Source organism: Cydia fagiglandana, chromosome Z, assembly GCF_963556715.1.
Source record: "Cydia fagiglandana chromosome Z, ilCydFagi1.1, whole genome shotgun sequence".
Classification (NCBI taxonomy): domain Eukaryota; kingdom Metazoa; phylum Arthropoda; class Insecta; order Lepidoptera; family Tortricidae; genus Cydia; species Cydia fagiglandana.
In genome coordinates, this window is record NC_085959.1 from 5,597,068 (window position 1) to 5,613,037 (window position 15,970).

General features: G+C 41.7%; 1 protein-coding gene across 1 annotated transcript in view; it reads right to left on the reverse strand.

Moving 5' to 3' along the window:
• Positions 1-15,970, reverse strand: part of LOC134678722 (laminin subunit gamma-1) — a 45,018-nt gene that overhangs the window by 15,896 nt on the left and 13,152 nt on the right. The window contains exons 5-14 of the mRNA XM_063537387.1: positions 14,035-14,218; positions 12,810-13,000; positions 12,086-12,189; positions 9,243-9,428; positions 8,783-9,008; positions 7,398-7,612; positions 5,883-6,097; positions 2,902-3,075; positions 1,295-1,484; positions 309-494 (exon numbers count right to left, since the gene is read on the reverse strand). Of these exons, the coding sequence (XP_063393457.1) occupies positions 309-494; positions 1,295-1,484; positions 2,902-3,075; positions 5,883-6,097; positions 7,398-7,612; positions 8,783-9,008; positions 9,243-9,428; positions 12,086-12,189; positions 12,810-13,000; positions 14,035-14,218 (1,871 nt within the window). The remainder of the gene's footprint in view (positions 1-308; positions 495-1,294; positions 1,485-2,901; positions 3,076-5,882; positions 6,098-7,397; positions 7,613-8,782; positions 9,009-9,242; positions 9,429-12,085; positions 12,190-12,809; positions 13,001-14,034; positions 14,219-15,970) is intronic.

A 15,970-nucleotide genomic window follows, 5' to 3' on the forward strand; every position in this document is an offset into this window, starting at 1 on the left:
AGACCTGTTGGACAAGCCATGACTCATAACGGGGGTCATTCTGCAAGAAATTAATCTTTGTAAAGAGATATTAAGTTCATCACCAGCCAGAAAACATATTTGGGCAGAGGCCACTTCGAAAATCATTTTTCACATCAGCTCGTAAATGCCGACATTATCGTCAAAATCTGATAAGGAAGTAGCATTTGGTTCACGAGTGTGGTAAAGTAATTTCATGCAAATTGTGAGTTGTTTCCTTGGCTCAATTGGCAGTCATCCACGTGTGTTAGCGGCGTAAAGAACTTCAAGAAAGTTTAGACGAAACTCACCAGCGTAACCGTTAGGGCAGTCCGTACACCAGATACTTTGGTCAGCCAACTGCACGCACCCACTGCTTTTAGGGCAAGGGCAGGGTTTGCAGTCGTCCGGCGTGCCAGCGATCGCGTTGCCATAGTAACCCTTGGCGCATCGCTCGCAGTTGCTGCCGGCTGTGTTGTGCTTGCAGATACAGAATCCTGCGAAGAAGTTTGAAGGTTTAGGTTAGCCTATCATAGTTTGTAGTATCTCAGCCATGTGAAAACGATTACATCGTAGAAGACTGGCACATGAAAGAAGGATTGGCGATTATTCCACCGACAAGAGCAGAGGGTCTACCACGAGCAACGTTCGATGTGTTGCATCCCTGTCAGGCTATCACACTTACTACGAATTTACAAGTGCGATGGAGGCATCACGTCGAACGTGGTTCGCGGTAGGCACTCTGAGCTCTTAAGTTATAATGATGATGATCATAGTTCGGGGATTGTAATGGCGCCAGGAATGTAGGTACAGTCACTTGCAATAATATTTTACTCTTTGAAGGCCGCAAAAATATGTGACACGCTCTTATGGCTCTACAAATAAGATCGTGTCAGATATTTTTGCGGTCTTCGTTGTGTATAGTATTGCCGGTGACTGTACAGTTATTTAGTTTCCTCCTTTGAATGGTGCGACCTATGACAGATTATTGCTGAAGACACTATATCCTCCTAAGGCCCAGCCCTACAAATGAAAAATCCAAAATTTGCCATTGAAATCTGAACCCATAATGTAGGAAATAGAGTTGATTTTGCGTTGTTGGAAAATTTTACGAAACAAAGTAAAAGCGACTCTGTTCCAGTTGAATAGGATTTAAATTTCATCGAACTGAAGAGGTACTATATGTAGGACCTGGGCCTTAGGAGGATATTACCTTTGGTTCTTCGAGCCGGATTTAGAATTTTATCTTAATTATGTTGTCTATGAAATGCATATATTAAAATAATGTCGATGTTACCAGTAGCGGTATCACAGATGTGTGCGTGTTTGTTGCAGTCGCAGGGTATACAGGTGGAGTAAGGCCCTCCATTGGCTGGTTCGTGGCGGTACCCAGGGGCGCATTCCTCGCAGTAATCACCGACGTATGCGGCGGGGCAGCTGCATTTCTCTACCCAGTTGGCTGGGCCTAGGCCTTTCTCGCGGCCGACCTGAAATGGAGGATTTATTTAGTCATGTTGGCTTTGAGATGTCAGATGAAGCTAAGACTTGAGTCGCTTAACATCAAACTCGGGTAAATCTATCTGTCAGATTATGCGATTTTGATATTAAGAAAAGGGTAGATATTTGCTGAACGGGCGAATGGATTTACCCGGGTTTGAAGTTAAGCGACACACTTAAGGAATTTTTTAAAATTAGCCCGTTATAGTGTCGAACTGCTGGGCAAAGGCCTCTCCCCTTGATTTCCACAACTCCCGTTGTAGTGCTTTTTCCGGCCAGTTACTGATGACGGCGTCTAATCTTCCCGCCATCTCCATCTGGGCCTGCTAAGTCTGCGCTTCTTTTCCGGCATCCACTTGGTGGCTATACTAGCCCACCTATCCGGATGCATGCGGCAGACGTGACCCGCCCAGTCCCACTTTAGTCTGGCGGTCTTCTCCCCCACGTCAGCTATGCGAGTTTCGGAGCACAAGGCAGTGTTTCGGATGCGATCCGTCCTTGTGACACCTAGAATGCTGCGATCCATTGCTCGCTTGCAGGTCTTGAGGCTAACAAAAACTTGCTATAGCCTTGAGCTTTGAGTCACCATTGTGTATGTCCGGGTGCAGTTAATTATGTCATGTCTATGGTTAAACTTGGTTAGTTAAGTGATTATATCAAACTCTCGTTAAAAGCTTTTGAAAAGATCGCTAAACGCGACTTAGGCGAGATATTATATAAATATATAATAATATTTTTTTGTTAGTTTAGTTTAGTGTCCCACTGCTAGTACAGTCAACAACAGAGTTATGAATACAGGCAAAGTGTCAAAAATATGTATACAGTACTTTATTACCTGTACATTAAGGTCGTGTATACATATTTTTGGCACTTTGCCTGTATTCATAGCTCTGTTGTTGACTGTACGTATATTTGAATGGGAAAGATTGTAAGAAATCCAGGTGCACGGACCTGATTGAAATAATGCATTACCCAGGAAATTGTTTTTATTAAACGTGATCCCAGCGGGTTTCTACTGTAATTCTAATAATGTAGATATTTTAAGGGTTAGTTCTAGACGCCCAAGATCTTACTTTCATTTCTCCACACTATGGTGTGTAGCATCGCTTACTTTTCATTGAACATTTTAAATTTTGAATGCCACATGCCTTATGCCACAGAATAAATAATAGTACTAAGTACAGAAGACACTCTCTAACAAAACGCGTCGGTTACGATCAGCACAGATATGGCCGCTAGGTGGCGACAGCGCCACGCGCGGGTTATGGCAAACCCCAAAATTGGGGCCGAACGGATGTACTTTTAGCTACCTGTAGCAAAGCGACGAAATCGCGGAGTGAGACACGCCTGCTTATGCATGAATACCAAAATTCGCTTAGATCTTAACCAATTAGTTGGAAAACATACCTTGGCTGTCTCGAGCTTGACATTCATCAGATACCCGACCCCGTTCCTATTGAAGGTGCCCCTAATCTTGATGGCCGTGAGGTTCTGGAGAATGGACATGAACTCAAAGTTGTGGAGGGTTGGTGTCCAGCCGTAGCGAGGGTCCTCGTGGAGTATGAAGGAGAATTCTTGAGCCTGGAACACATTATATAATTGATAAATACTTGGGGCATAGAGGTGAAAGCTAGAGGGTGTCATTCTGAATCCCTAACAACGTTTGTCCTAAAGTCACTTGCCCTAACTGGTTTGTCCTAATGGGCACATGCCCTATCGATCAATTGTCATAACGATTATTTTCCATAATGTAAGGTTCTGAAAAATGGTTAGGTTTTAGAACTTGCTGCCATAAAAGTGGGTTAGGTTAGGGTTAGAACTGCGACCCCCGCAAAAAATAAAATATGCTTAATAACATAAGGATAGGTAAAGGTTAGGGAAAACAAAATTAAGGTTTTTAGTGTTGGGATAACTGATCATTATGACAAACAATATTAGGGAATGCAATGATAGGAGAAAAGACTTTGGGGATTCAGATATAGACTCACTACAGAATAAGTGAACCAATATAGTAACAGCACCAGTCATGGGACATTTAAGAGGAAATTTGGAGTATTTATGATATTTCCCTTGTACATGTAAATGGTCTACCGCTTAGCGTGTTAAAAGATGAAAGTCCTATCCGTCTTTCATGTTTTAGGCTTGTTGTATCAAAGATACTGCAATTAGTTTCCACATATTTAACAAATTAAAACCGTGCTTTTTTTCTCCAGTCATGGACACCAAAGCTCCAGTAATGGGCCCCCGGTAATGGACGTGGATCCAGTAATGGGCCCCCTATAATGGACATTGCTCTATCAGTATAAAATATTGAAATAGGGAATAAGTTACGGCAAAAAAAACAATTTTTGGTATAAGCTTTTATCACTGAATGTATTTTTCTTCCTACAGCCAATTATTATTGTATTAGATCCATCGAGACAATTCTAATATACCCAAACACAATTAGTTAGGGTTTATTGCGATAAAGTTCCCATGGCCACCTCCTGTCTCCATCATCAGATCAGGTCCATGTTATCATAATATTGCATTATCATCCGATTTGCATACTTAATTACGTACTTACACAAAATTTCAACTAAATCGGAAATCGAAAAGTGGCTCAAATTCAGCTATCAAGATTGGACCCACACTAACTAACAGGGCAAGTTAAATAAAAGTTTGGAAAAACGATATTAATTTATCCGAAGTCCGAGAATACCTCCTGATTGACATATTTCGTAACTACATTTTACTTCTGTATTGTTTAAACATGAAATTATGGCATGGCAAGCAGCATTCTGTCAATTGTCCCATCATAGGAGACACGCAGTTTTACAGCTCCTATAATGGGATTGGCCCAAATACCACTATTTTTTTTACATCTGTGGAGTCACAACATAGTGTGTTGTATACCTTATCTCATGGTAAATGCAATTAACAAAACACATTCTAGTTTTCATCAAGTATTAATTAATCAAAATTTAATAAATTAAGTCAACTCTCTTAGCGAAGTTGTTAAGAATTCGTAGTGGTATTTTTTTTCAGTGACACGACAACTTTTGGGTTGGCGCCAATTTCTTAAAAAACAACCAAATTTAATGAAACTTCAAACTGAAACAGCTCTAGGACTCTTATTTATGATAATATACAGCCAGTGTTTATAAACTACTTTTAGATACTTATTTTTGAGGAATTATGTTTTTTTGTCCCATTACTGGTTCCACGTCCATTATAGGGTACACTACTATAGTTCGTTTTTTTAGCATTAGAAAGAACTTGAAAGAAGATAAGCGGTCTTGACATGTCTTTTATTTGAAAAACGCTTTTTAAAAATTAATAACTATTACTTATGAAAGCAGAAGAATATAAATGATCGTATATGATTAATAATTGTTACATATTTGTAAAAATAAGTTACGGTTATTTTTAAAATGTGTTTTTCAATTAAAAGACACATCAAGATTATTTACCTTATTTCTAATGCTAAAAAAACTTACTATAGTAGCGACAAAGAGGCTTTTACCAGGTCAGGAGCACCCTTAAGAGGCCCACTGATTAACAGTCCGCCGGACGGTATCGGCCTGTCAGTTAGAACAAAATTTTTACAGTTTTGAACAACTGACAGGCCTATACCGTCCGGCGGACTGTTAATCAGTGGGCCCCTTAAACCGGCGACCGTATATGTCATAATTATATTCATAGTAATTTGATAGTGGCGCTTCCTCACTCCCTTGGCAAGTCGGTGCGTTGCTAGCTTAGACGGATTATACATTAAAACTCCAGCAAAATATCTGATCAGAAGGTTCCGGGTTATTGTTCGTATAAATACTGATATGCACGGACCGCTGCGCTCCCTCCGGAATTATATCCTGGGCGTCGGCTTCGAGGAGTATTGGAATACCCCCTACTTTCCCCCAGGCGTAGAATAGTTATTTGTTTTACAAGGGGGCAAACTTGTAGTTTAACCGCTCGTGCTATTATTGATACCCAAGTAAGCGAAAGATTCCAAAATTGAACCACAAGCGTAGCGAGTGGTTTTAAAAAAATAATCTTGAGCGTTGCGAGGGTTTCAAAGCACGAGGGTTAAACAAAATTTGCCCCCGAGTGAAACACAAAATATTCACCACACCAATCCGAAGCAAATATCAAACAAAATCAAACCAAATCAAATTCACATGAGTGTTATTAAACATTTATCATCCAAAATCATCATTTAAAAGTAAATTCTACCAGCAAACATAAGAAAACATCAATCAAACTTTGCATTTGATTACTTTTCCTCACATGTGAATTACTGATCCGTTCGTATCCGTTTTTGAAGTGCAAAATAAGGCTTTCCGTGCTGGTGTTGTGAAAAGAACTATGTCATGTGGTACTGAATTAGCCTAGATGGACCAAAAGCTTACTTGATCAGAAGGTTCCGGATTATTCTGCGCATAAATATTGATAGCCACGGACTGCTGCGCCCCCTCCAGAATTATGTCTTGGGCTGACGGATACCCCCTACTTTCTCCAAGACGTAGGGTGAACTTCAGCTTATGGTTGTAAGAGGGACGCTGGTCGCCCAAGAACTGGTTGGAGGCGAGGAAATAGACTGTCTCCTGTCCTGTTGAACGGACTTCTGCGGAAGAAAAGGGGCAAGTATTAAAACTTAGATTAGAGAGTCGGACCAAAAGTCTGCAGCGGATTTGATAGCCCACGCAGTGCAAGTGCCATTTATACGTCATAATTTCATAGAAGTTTGACGTTTAAAATAACACTTTCACTGCGTGGGCTATCAAATCCGCTGCAGACTATTCTTGGTCTGACTCCTCTCATAAACTAAGATACAAGGAAAAAAATTGTCAAACGAAGCAGAGAACGATAAGTAAACATGATAATGTGATGTGAATTTTGTAGAATTTAGCATCTATTTGCGCCAAAAGAACTATTATATTTTTTAAAGATATAGATTTATTTCACTAATAAGTTAACGAATTATCAGTGTATTTCTCTCTACAATGACACCGTTTATAGAATTCTGAGCTCTACTTCTCTAGGACTCTGAATCTGAGCACTCAGTTATTAGTGATGAAACTGATGAATTTCCCGGAGCACTAAGTGGGCAACCACTTACACTGATCAATCAATCAATCAGTCAATCAATCAATCATTTATTTCAGACATAAAAGCCCATATCATTTGTTAGTAATACAACATAAATTAATCTTAATATGCTAATGTTCGTAAGTACGATTAAATTAGAATATTCTGTGTATTAGCATTTAACTCGAATGCCGCCGCCCCACTTTTCTGTTTCTTCTGAAATAAGTCTGGCATCTTGTCACTACGTTTTTACCACTTATTCTACACTTACCAATATTCTGAGTGTTAGAATTAAACTGTAACGTCGCCGGCTCCCGCCTATCTGTCTCAGCGCTCCACTTCTCCGAGTCTCTGAGGAAATGTGCGCTCAGTTCGTAGGACTGGTATTTCAGCGCTAACTTGCCTACCACTTACCAATATTCTGAGTGTTAGCATTAAACTAACGCCGCCGGCTCCCGCCTATCTGTCTCAGCGCTCCACTTCTCCGTCTCTGAGGAAATGTGCGCTCAGTTCGTAGGACTGGTATTTCAGCGCTAACTTGCCAACCACTTACCAATGTTCTGAGAGTTAGCATTAAACCGCAACGCCGCCGGCTCCCGCTTATCTGTCTCAGCGCTCCACTTCTCAGAGACTAGGAAATGTGCGCTCAGTTCGTAGGACTGGTATTTCAGCGCTAACTTGCCTACCACTTACCAATGTTCTGAGAGTTAGCATTAAACCGCAACGCCGCCGGCTCCCGCTTATCCGTCTCAGCGCTCCACTTCTCCGAGCCTCTGAGGAAATGTGCGCTCAGCTCGTAGGACTGGTATTTCAGCGCTAACTTGCCTACCACTTACCAATATTCTGAGTGTTAGCATTAAACTGCAACGCCGCCGGCTCCCGCCTATCTGTCTCAGCGCTCCACTTCTCCGAGTCTCTGAGGAAATGTGCGCTCAGTTCGTAGGACTGGTATTTCGGCGCTGAGTTACATTGGGATGAATGCCCGAAGCAGAAGCAGGGGGTACAGCCGAACTCATTGTCGAGGTCCAGGTTGAAGAAGCCTGGTTTACATCTGGAAGATATCAAAATCGGGAAAATTGGTAAAATAATTTGACATCTACTATGTAAATTAGCCGAAGTACTTTGTGACTTCGATGTTAGTTAGTTCTTGGATCATTTTCTAATAAAAGGTAATTTAATGTCAAATTTTTGTTCTAAACCTTTTGGCCACCACGCCAGTTAAAGTGTCATCATTGCCATGTCGAAAATTGCACGTAATCAGCCCATATAACATATCAAGTCTTGGCGTGTGACGCACGGAATGTACGGTGTAGATCATTTTGAGCACTAGGCCCACGTAGCTACTTCTGCTGCTGACTGTATGTTGCCATAACTGCCTGCATTATTGCAGTCACTAGGCTGTGAGTGCAGTCACTAGGCAATGCTTAAAGTCGTAGTGATTAGGCGCGCATGCGTCGCATTTGTCGGCAGGCTTGCAGTAGGTAGGTACTAGTAGGTATATATCAACCATTATCTACATGTACTAATCATTTTACTTACTCGCGACATCTCCTGCCTTCAACATTCTGCAACCCCAGTGACCGGGTCACACTGTGGCATGTTGCCATAACTCCCTACGTCATTACAGTCACACGGTTTGCAGCCTAGCGCGGTGAAGTCGTAGTGGTTGGGTGCGCATGCATCGCATTTGTCGATAGTTACACCAGACTTACGGCCCTAGTTTCAACCAATACCTATTTTCAACAAATATTATACTTACTCGCGACATCTCCTGCCTTCAACATTCTGCTTGCACTGACACACCCCAGTGACCGGGTCACATTGTGGCATGTTGCCATAACTGCCTGCGTCATTACAGTCACACGGCTTGCAGCCTAGCGCGGTGAAGTCGTAGTGGTTGGGTGCGCATGCATCGCATTTGTCGCTAGTTACACCAGACTTACGGCCCTAGTTACAACCAATACGTATTTTCAACAAATATTTTACTTACTCGCGACATCTCCTGCCTTCAACATTTTGCTTGCACTGACACACCCCAGTGACCGGGTCACACTGTGGCATGTTGCCATAACTGCCTGCGTCATTACAGTCACACGGCTTGCAGCCTAGCGCGGTGAAGTCGTAGTGGTTGGGTGCGCATGCGTCGCATTTGTCGCTAGTTACACCAGACTTACGGCCCTAGTTTCAACCAATACGTATTTTCAACAAATATTATACTTACTCGCGACATCTCCTGCCTTCCACATTCTGCTTGCACTGACACACCCCAGTGACCGGGTCGCACTGTGGCATGTTGCCATAACTGCCTGCGTCATTACAGTCACACGGCTTGCAGCCTAGCGCGGTGAAGTCGTAGTGGTTGGGTGCGCATGCGTCGCATTTGTCCCCGGTTACGCCGGGCTTGCACTGGCATTTGCCCTCGGCGTTGCATTGCAGGCTGCGGGAACCTGTGGTGATGTAAAATACGGTATCTATCTGAACGAAAAGCAATTACTTTTATTTATTATTTAACAAAACACAAAGTACAGTGTTATTAATGTAACTGTAACAAGTTACCGAATATAACTATTCGGTAACTTGTTTTAACTTGCTTCTCACCCCCCTCTCAAACCTTCTCTCCCCATTCATAACCCAACTCTCCCCGCGAAACCTACTCACGCCGTTTTACGGTATGTACTTACCAGTAGCATCACAGTTACAAGGTAGACATATATCTCCCAGCGAAGAGAAGTAATTCTCCCTGCACCGCTCACAATTCGGTCCGTCTCTGTTTTCCGCACAATCTATGCAATGGCCGCCGTGCCCGGTGTGTTCATATAGGTCCTTGTCAAAGTAACATTTGTTGGAGAACCCGTTGCAGTTGCAAGCTGGAAGTGGGAACAGTTATTGTGATAAGGGTGTACGTGCTTTATATTGTAGGTACTGAAGTTAGAGATTGATATTATGAGATTAGGGACTCTAAAAATCGTAAATATACTGAAACGCCTTGTAAAAATTCTGTCAAGCTCTTTAAGAAACAATGGGACTCAAAAATATAGGTCGCCATCAGATACATCGGAGCGGCCAAGGTGTTCACGTTATCTGAACACGCACTCTAACGCCCTGACAATAGAGGCGTGTTCAGATATTTGTGAGTACCTTCGCCGCTCCGATATATCTGATGGCGACTGTACAACGAACGTAGAATCCAAAATCATTAGGCAATTTTTGTTTCATGAAGAATAGGTAGATAGGTGTACATCGGATGGTGTATATCGGATTAAAAAGGCGGCAGGCAGCAACAGGTATCAGGCAAACCAAAAGAAAAATAGGTTGGAAAACGACAAAATACGTTACAAAAACAAACCGCCTGATTGCACACTCATTTATCAAAATCGGCTTAGTTTCTTTGAGGCTACCACGCTACTAACATTCCCTATTATAATAATTTTATATATAAACATACAGAGACAGTAAAAATCATAAATATTCTCGCTTTGCTGTAGAGATGTAAAAAAGCTAATCGTAATCGTTATAAAAGTAGTATTTTCTTTTTTAATTAGTTTATCATAAAAACCAAACGCCTTGCTAGTGTGTAGTTACGTAAGTAAGTACCCATAAAAATAACAAAACAAACAAAACGTAAAAAACGTTTTAAAACAAATGATAAATATAATGACATTTTACGTCGGGTCTGCATGGCCTAGTCAGACCTAGTGGATCCCTGTGTAGTGACCCTGTCTGGCAAGCCACTCAAGCCAGTGGTCCCAGGTTTGAATCCCGGTAAGGGCATTTATTTGTGTGATGAGCACAGATATTTTTTACTGAGTCATGGATGTGTTCTATGTATTTAAGTATTTGTATATTATATTTATCGTTGTTTTTGTACCCACAACACAAGCATTCTTGAGCTTACCGTGGGACTTAGGCAATTTGTGTAAGAATGTCCTTATAATATTTATTATTATTAAGGAGAGTTTATTTTTCAAAAAGGTATATTAATGTCAAATAAAGCTATACCGGCTCTAACTACACACCTAGTCAATTTGTGTAAGAATGTCCTTATAATATTTATTATTATTAAGGAGAGTTTATTTTTCAAAAAGGTATATTAATGTCAAATAAAGCTATACCGGCTCTAACTACACACCTCTGCCTCGAAGAGATTTAAGTTCCGTCTCAATTGGAGGAGGGTATCCTTATATTAGACCGCCAAGAAACTCGGCGGGTCCCATTTTTTCAAAACATTAACTTACAATTAACATGCATTAATAAAAAAGTATACAATTTACACGTGCCAAGCTATTAATTAATTTATTTTTAATATTTAATTTCGCTTAGCTTCCAATAAACGTTCCTCTTCGCCTCTAATCTTATGTAATTAGATACAATACAACATGTAACAATAGGGAGTATTTATTGCAATGTTCTGCCGCCAGAGTGCAGCACTATATTGTTTAGTAAGCCATAGAGTAACTTATACATACTAAGCCTTAAACAGTTTTTTGACAAGTTTTCACTATGACATCAAGGCGTTTTGTTAACAGGTGGCCTACCGCGAAACGCAAAAATCGAAATTTCGTTATCTGCATCTCTATCGATCAAATAGGCAAGAGTGATAGAGAGGCAGAAACCGAATTTTCGATTTTCGTGTTTCGCGGTAGGCCTTGTGATAGCGCTTGTGACGCCCTCTACGCAGAGTTTTGCGTAATATTCCCTATAAGTATAAGCACTTAATATAAATACAAATTTAAGACGAAACAGGAGCTGAGTTTTATATATTTTAGGTAAATATACCCGTCTCGCTAACGGAAACGGCTCCTAAAACTAGTGCGATAAGGACAAGGTGAAAATCCCGCGAAAAAATCTCAAAAATCGAGCTTTTGTTCTCGATTGTTTCCTCCTCCGAAACTTAACCAATCCTAACCAAATTTGGAAATCTAAATGATTATGAAATTGTCTGTGTCGGACCGTTCTGGTTTCTTGGCTAATTGATATCAGTTTTGAATACTACGCCTCTCATTGCGGCATAGTCAATGAGGCCATTTTGGCCATTTTTAAAGGGCCTTAAAACACAAAAATATCAAAAAAGCAAAACGGTCCGACTCAGGTATTGACTATATTAATCTGTGTTAAAAAAATCATTGCTCTAGCATCAAAACCCACGGAGGAAACAGTCGAGTACGTTTGTATGGAGAAATGACCACTCCTGTTGGTTCTTTAATTTGGGCACTTAGTTCGCCCACTTAGAGCGGTTTCACATTGTCCGACCCGATATCAGTTGGTAAGCAAGACAGCAGCTATAGGTACAAATATAGCGATGTTACGCAATTCTGTTCCTCATAAAGGCCGAGCCACACCGGCTTGCGTGTGCGTGGCGTGCGCGTGTGCGTGCGCTAAAATGTTGGAGCAGCACACGCACCCGTCACGCAAGTGGTGTGCCGTCTCTCATAAGGATCTGTATACTACAACGCCGCACGCGCGCGTGCACGTCACGCACACGCAGCCGGAGTGCACAGGCCTATAAATGTGAAGATCAACTTACCCTTGCACTCGAACACATTGGTAGTGGTGGCTCTGCCCCATGGCGCGTCGTTGTATGAGTCCCTGCAGCGCTCGCAGGACCGGCCGGCCGTGTTGTGTTCACATCTGTATTACCGTGTTGAAATTAGTTGTCTAGCCAGGTCCAGGTGTAACGAAGTAACAGAATAAAAAGTTCACAGAAGTTCAAAACGCGTGATCTTAATACATAAGTTCCGAAAAACTCATTGGTACGAGCCGGGGTTTGACCCGCGACCTCCAGATTACGCGTCCTCGTACGCTCTTACCGACTTTCTAACCCCGGCTCGTACCAATGAGTTTTTCGGAACTTATGTACTTACGAAATATCATTTGATATTTACCAGTCGCTTTTCGGTGAAGGAAAACATCGTGAGGAAACCGGACTAATCCCAATAAAGCCTAGCTTCCCCTCTGGGTTGGCAGGTCAAATGGCAGTTCGTAAACACTAGTGCCTTATCAATTCTTCGGTTAAGGCCCCCCCCCACATCTAGCGTCTTTCGAGCGTCGGCGTCTGGTCAGCCCTATGGAAAATGACGTCGCTGCGCAGTTGCGTCGACGTTGCGTCGAGCAGAGCCATAGCGTTGTGGACGCCGACGCTCGAAAGACGCTAGATGTGGGGGGGGGGGGGGCTTAGTTGTCAAGCGGACCCCAGGCTCCAATAAGCCGTGGCAAAATGCCGGGATAGCGCGAAGAAGAGAGTGACATACCTGCAGGTCATGACACCGTTCTGCCGGTCGCAGATGGAGGCGTGACCATTGCACGTGCACCTTGCCCCGACGGCCACGTCAGCGATGGCGTACCAGTAAGACTGCAGCACGGAGCTGTCCCCGAAGATCTCGTCGCCGAATGTGTTCAGGCGGTCAAGGGAGATGCGGATGTCGGTCGCCGTTACCCATTCCTGAGGTAAGAAGGAACCGTTTAACCATATGACATTCCTTTCTACCTATAGTCATTCGATTTCCAACCGTAATTCTTATAGTTAATTTTTTTTAGCATTAGAAAGAACTTGCAAGAAGGTAAGCGATCTAAACATGTCTTTTAATTGAAAAACGCTTTTTATAAATCAAAAACGATTACTTATGAAAGCAGAAGAATATAAGTGATTCATAATTGTTACATTTTTCCCGTAACTTATTTTTAAAATGTGTTTTTCAATTAAAAGACACATCAAGATTGTTTACCTTATTTCCAATGCAAAAAAAACGAACTATAGTAGAGTTGTGTTTTTAAATATGATGGCACAAATGGTCTCACTGGAAGATCAGCGCTGACTCTTAGGTTAGCGTTATGCTGAGGCGGGACCGTTTCGTGGTAAACTATATTTATTTCTTTGTTGTTCTGTACTTGTGTATGTTATAGTTTATCACGAATACTTGCGATGAATATGATTAATGATTATGGCAAGTATGTTGCCGCTACGGACTTACCCCCTTATTCATAAAACTTTTGTGTTTTGTCACTTTTTTACAAATACACAAGTCAAAATGACAGATAAAGACAAACAATTACTAGCTAACTAATTGAGGTTTGTAGCGCGTTTATGTATAAGGGGGTAAAGGGGTATTAACTGTTCTGTAGACGTCACCAGATATATCGTGTCTTCGATCTTTGACTATCCTACAAAAAAAATCATTTGTTGTTTTTTTTTTTAGATATATAAGGCAAACGGAGGCAAAGGCAATGGGAGTACGGTCTTTTTTTCATGGTTCGAAGGTCGTTTGTAAGATTTTATTTGGCGTCAAGTACAGGATTACTGTCAAACTTATACTTAGTATTTTCTTAAGTACACTCCCATCAGAGTATGTAGAAAACAAAATATCTTAACGAGGATAAGTACGGGTGCAATGTAAATTAAATACAGTGAACTCTCATTAAAAAAAAAGTGAACTCTCTCAGCTTGCCAATTCATTGTGACTTAAAGACATATCTTACCTGAAGCTCAGGGCTGCTGTCGAAAGTGTAAGCCGACGGTCTTCCCTCCAGAGTGGAGAACAGCACATTGCCTCCAGAAAGCGGGGCAATATCGGAATATTCGCTGGTACAGAGGGCCCTTGTTTCCGCCTGTAGGTCGGCTGCTCTTTGCTCTTGTACACCGTACATGTCCCGGCAGGAAGCACTGGACATTAAACAAAACATAATGGTAATAAATCATTTATTTACATACAATATATATACAGTGGTACAACTAAACGAAATTAATAACTAGCTTAAATAGGCCCCTGAGGCATTGTACCAAGGATGCTGGAGGCATTTCCCCGCTGTATCGCAATACTGATACGTTGTGCGAGGTAGCCGCCAGCTCTTCAGTCACCAGTTACGTCAACTAGACGCTTCGCGATTTCTGCGAACAACTTATGCGCGCTGGGACGCCATGGACCTAGAGTTTCAACTCCAAATGGTACAAAATGGTACTCTCTACCGAGGCTCTTATATTTGTTACGTTTTAGAATTTCGGCGCTTTCCGCCGCCCCGCCCGCTTTTACAGTAGTCCGTTGGAGGTGGGACGGTGCCAGCGTGTCTACACAGGTAGCATCCCACACCAGCATCCGTCCCAAGCTCCAAGGAACTAAAGACACCCCGTAGGGCCTCTTGCCATCATCTCTGATAATGCCAGTCGGCTCAAGAAGAGCAGGCACATTGATGGTGGCAAGAGACCGAACATAATTATAAGCCTTAATCACAAGGATACACAATTACACAGTGTGTCAAAGGTACGAACCATTTTAATAATACAAGAAAAGATTAAAGGTACAAATGGAAGAGTCAGAGGAAGAAATCTAGTTTTTTTTTGTGTAATTGAGTAATTGATTTGAGTCAAACGGTCCTCGCTAGAGATACGGGCGGCCGTTTGCTCTTTGTTTCAGTAAGAGCTGTATTGGTAGTGGATTGCGGTGTCTGTTTAGTGGTTTTGGACAGGTTCCCACAATGGTACGGGTGAACCTGCCCAAGTTTTAGGTAGGGAGGTATTCGCCATGATGGGCAGCAGAACTGCTGCAAACCAGGTAAGGGTAATAACCCTCAAGAATCTCAACAGAAAAAATACAGGTAATAATACATATTACATTTTGTTGAAATTCCCGAGAAAAAGAAATGTAGTCGGTACAGATAAGTCAGAGGTCTTTTTTTAGCCTATTTGTGTGTCCCACTGCTGGACAAATGCCTGCCCTCTGCCTTTCCAATCCTCCCTGTGCTGAGTAAGATTCCGCCAATCCCACTGGAACGCATCCAAGCAATCCATCGTCCCGCGTTATCTCTTTCTCGGTCTGCCTCTGCCACGACTACTCTTGAGCGACCTCTGTCATCATCATCATTCACCTGATCCGAGGTATATCACTCAAATATTCGGGCACACATGGATCACAACTGCTTTGAGCTGTAATCAACTTACATTCTTTTGAAAACGCGTCATGAGCAGACATGGAAGTTTTTGACGCAAAATAAAGTGATTGACAAAATAAAATAGGTACCGACATGTCTGTTACCGATGTTACCTTAACATTATGTACTTAGATATTTATTGCATTTTATAAGAAGATAGCTACCGCGGAATACACAACACGTTCGATATCTTCTCTTTTGATATATTCTCTCGGCACGTATATGTACGTATATGTACCTATATAGTTTACGATTTAATTTTTAAGTACTAAATATATGTAAGTTATAAAGAAGTTATGTAGCGCTTTCTAATTGATTTGCAAGTAGAACTTACATATTTTAAATATTATTCTATGACTTACCTATCGATAACAGAACAGATTTATCGATGTTTCATTTTGTCAAACACTCGTTTATGCCACAAATACTTCTATGAATGGTCATGAATTTTAGGAAAATGTAACCGATAACTCATTACACGCGTTATAGG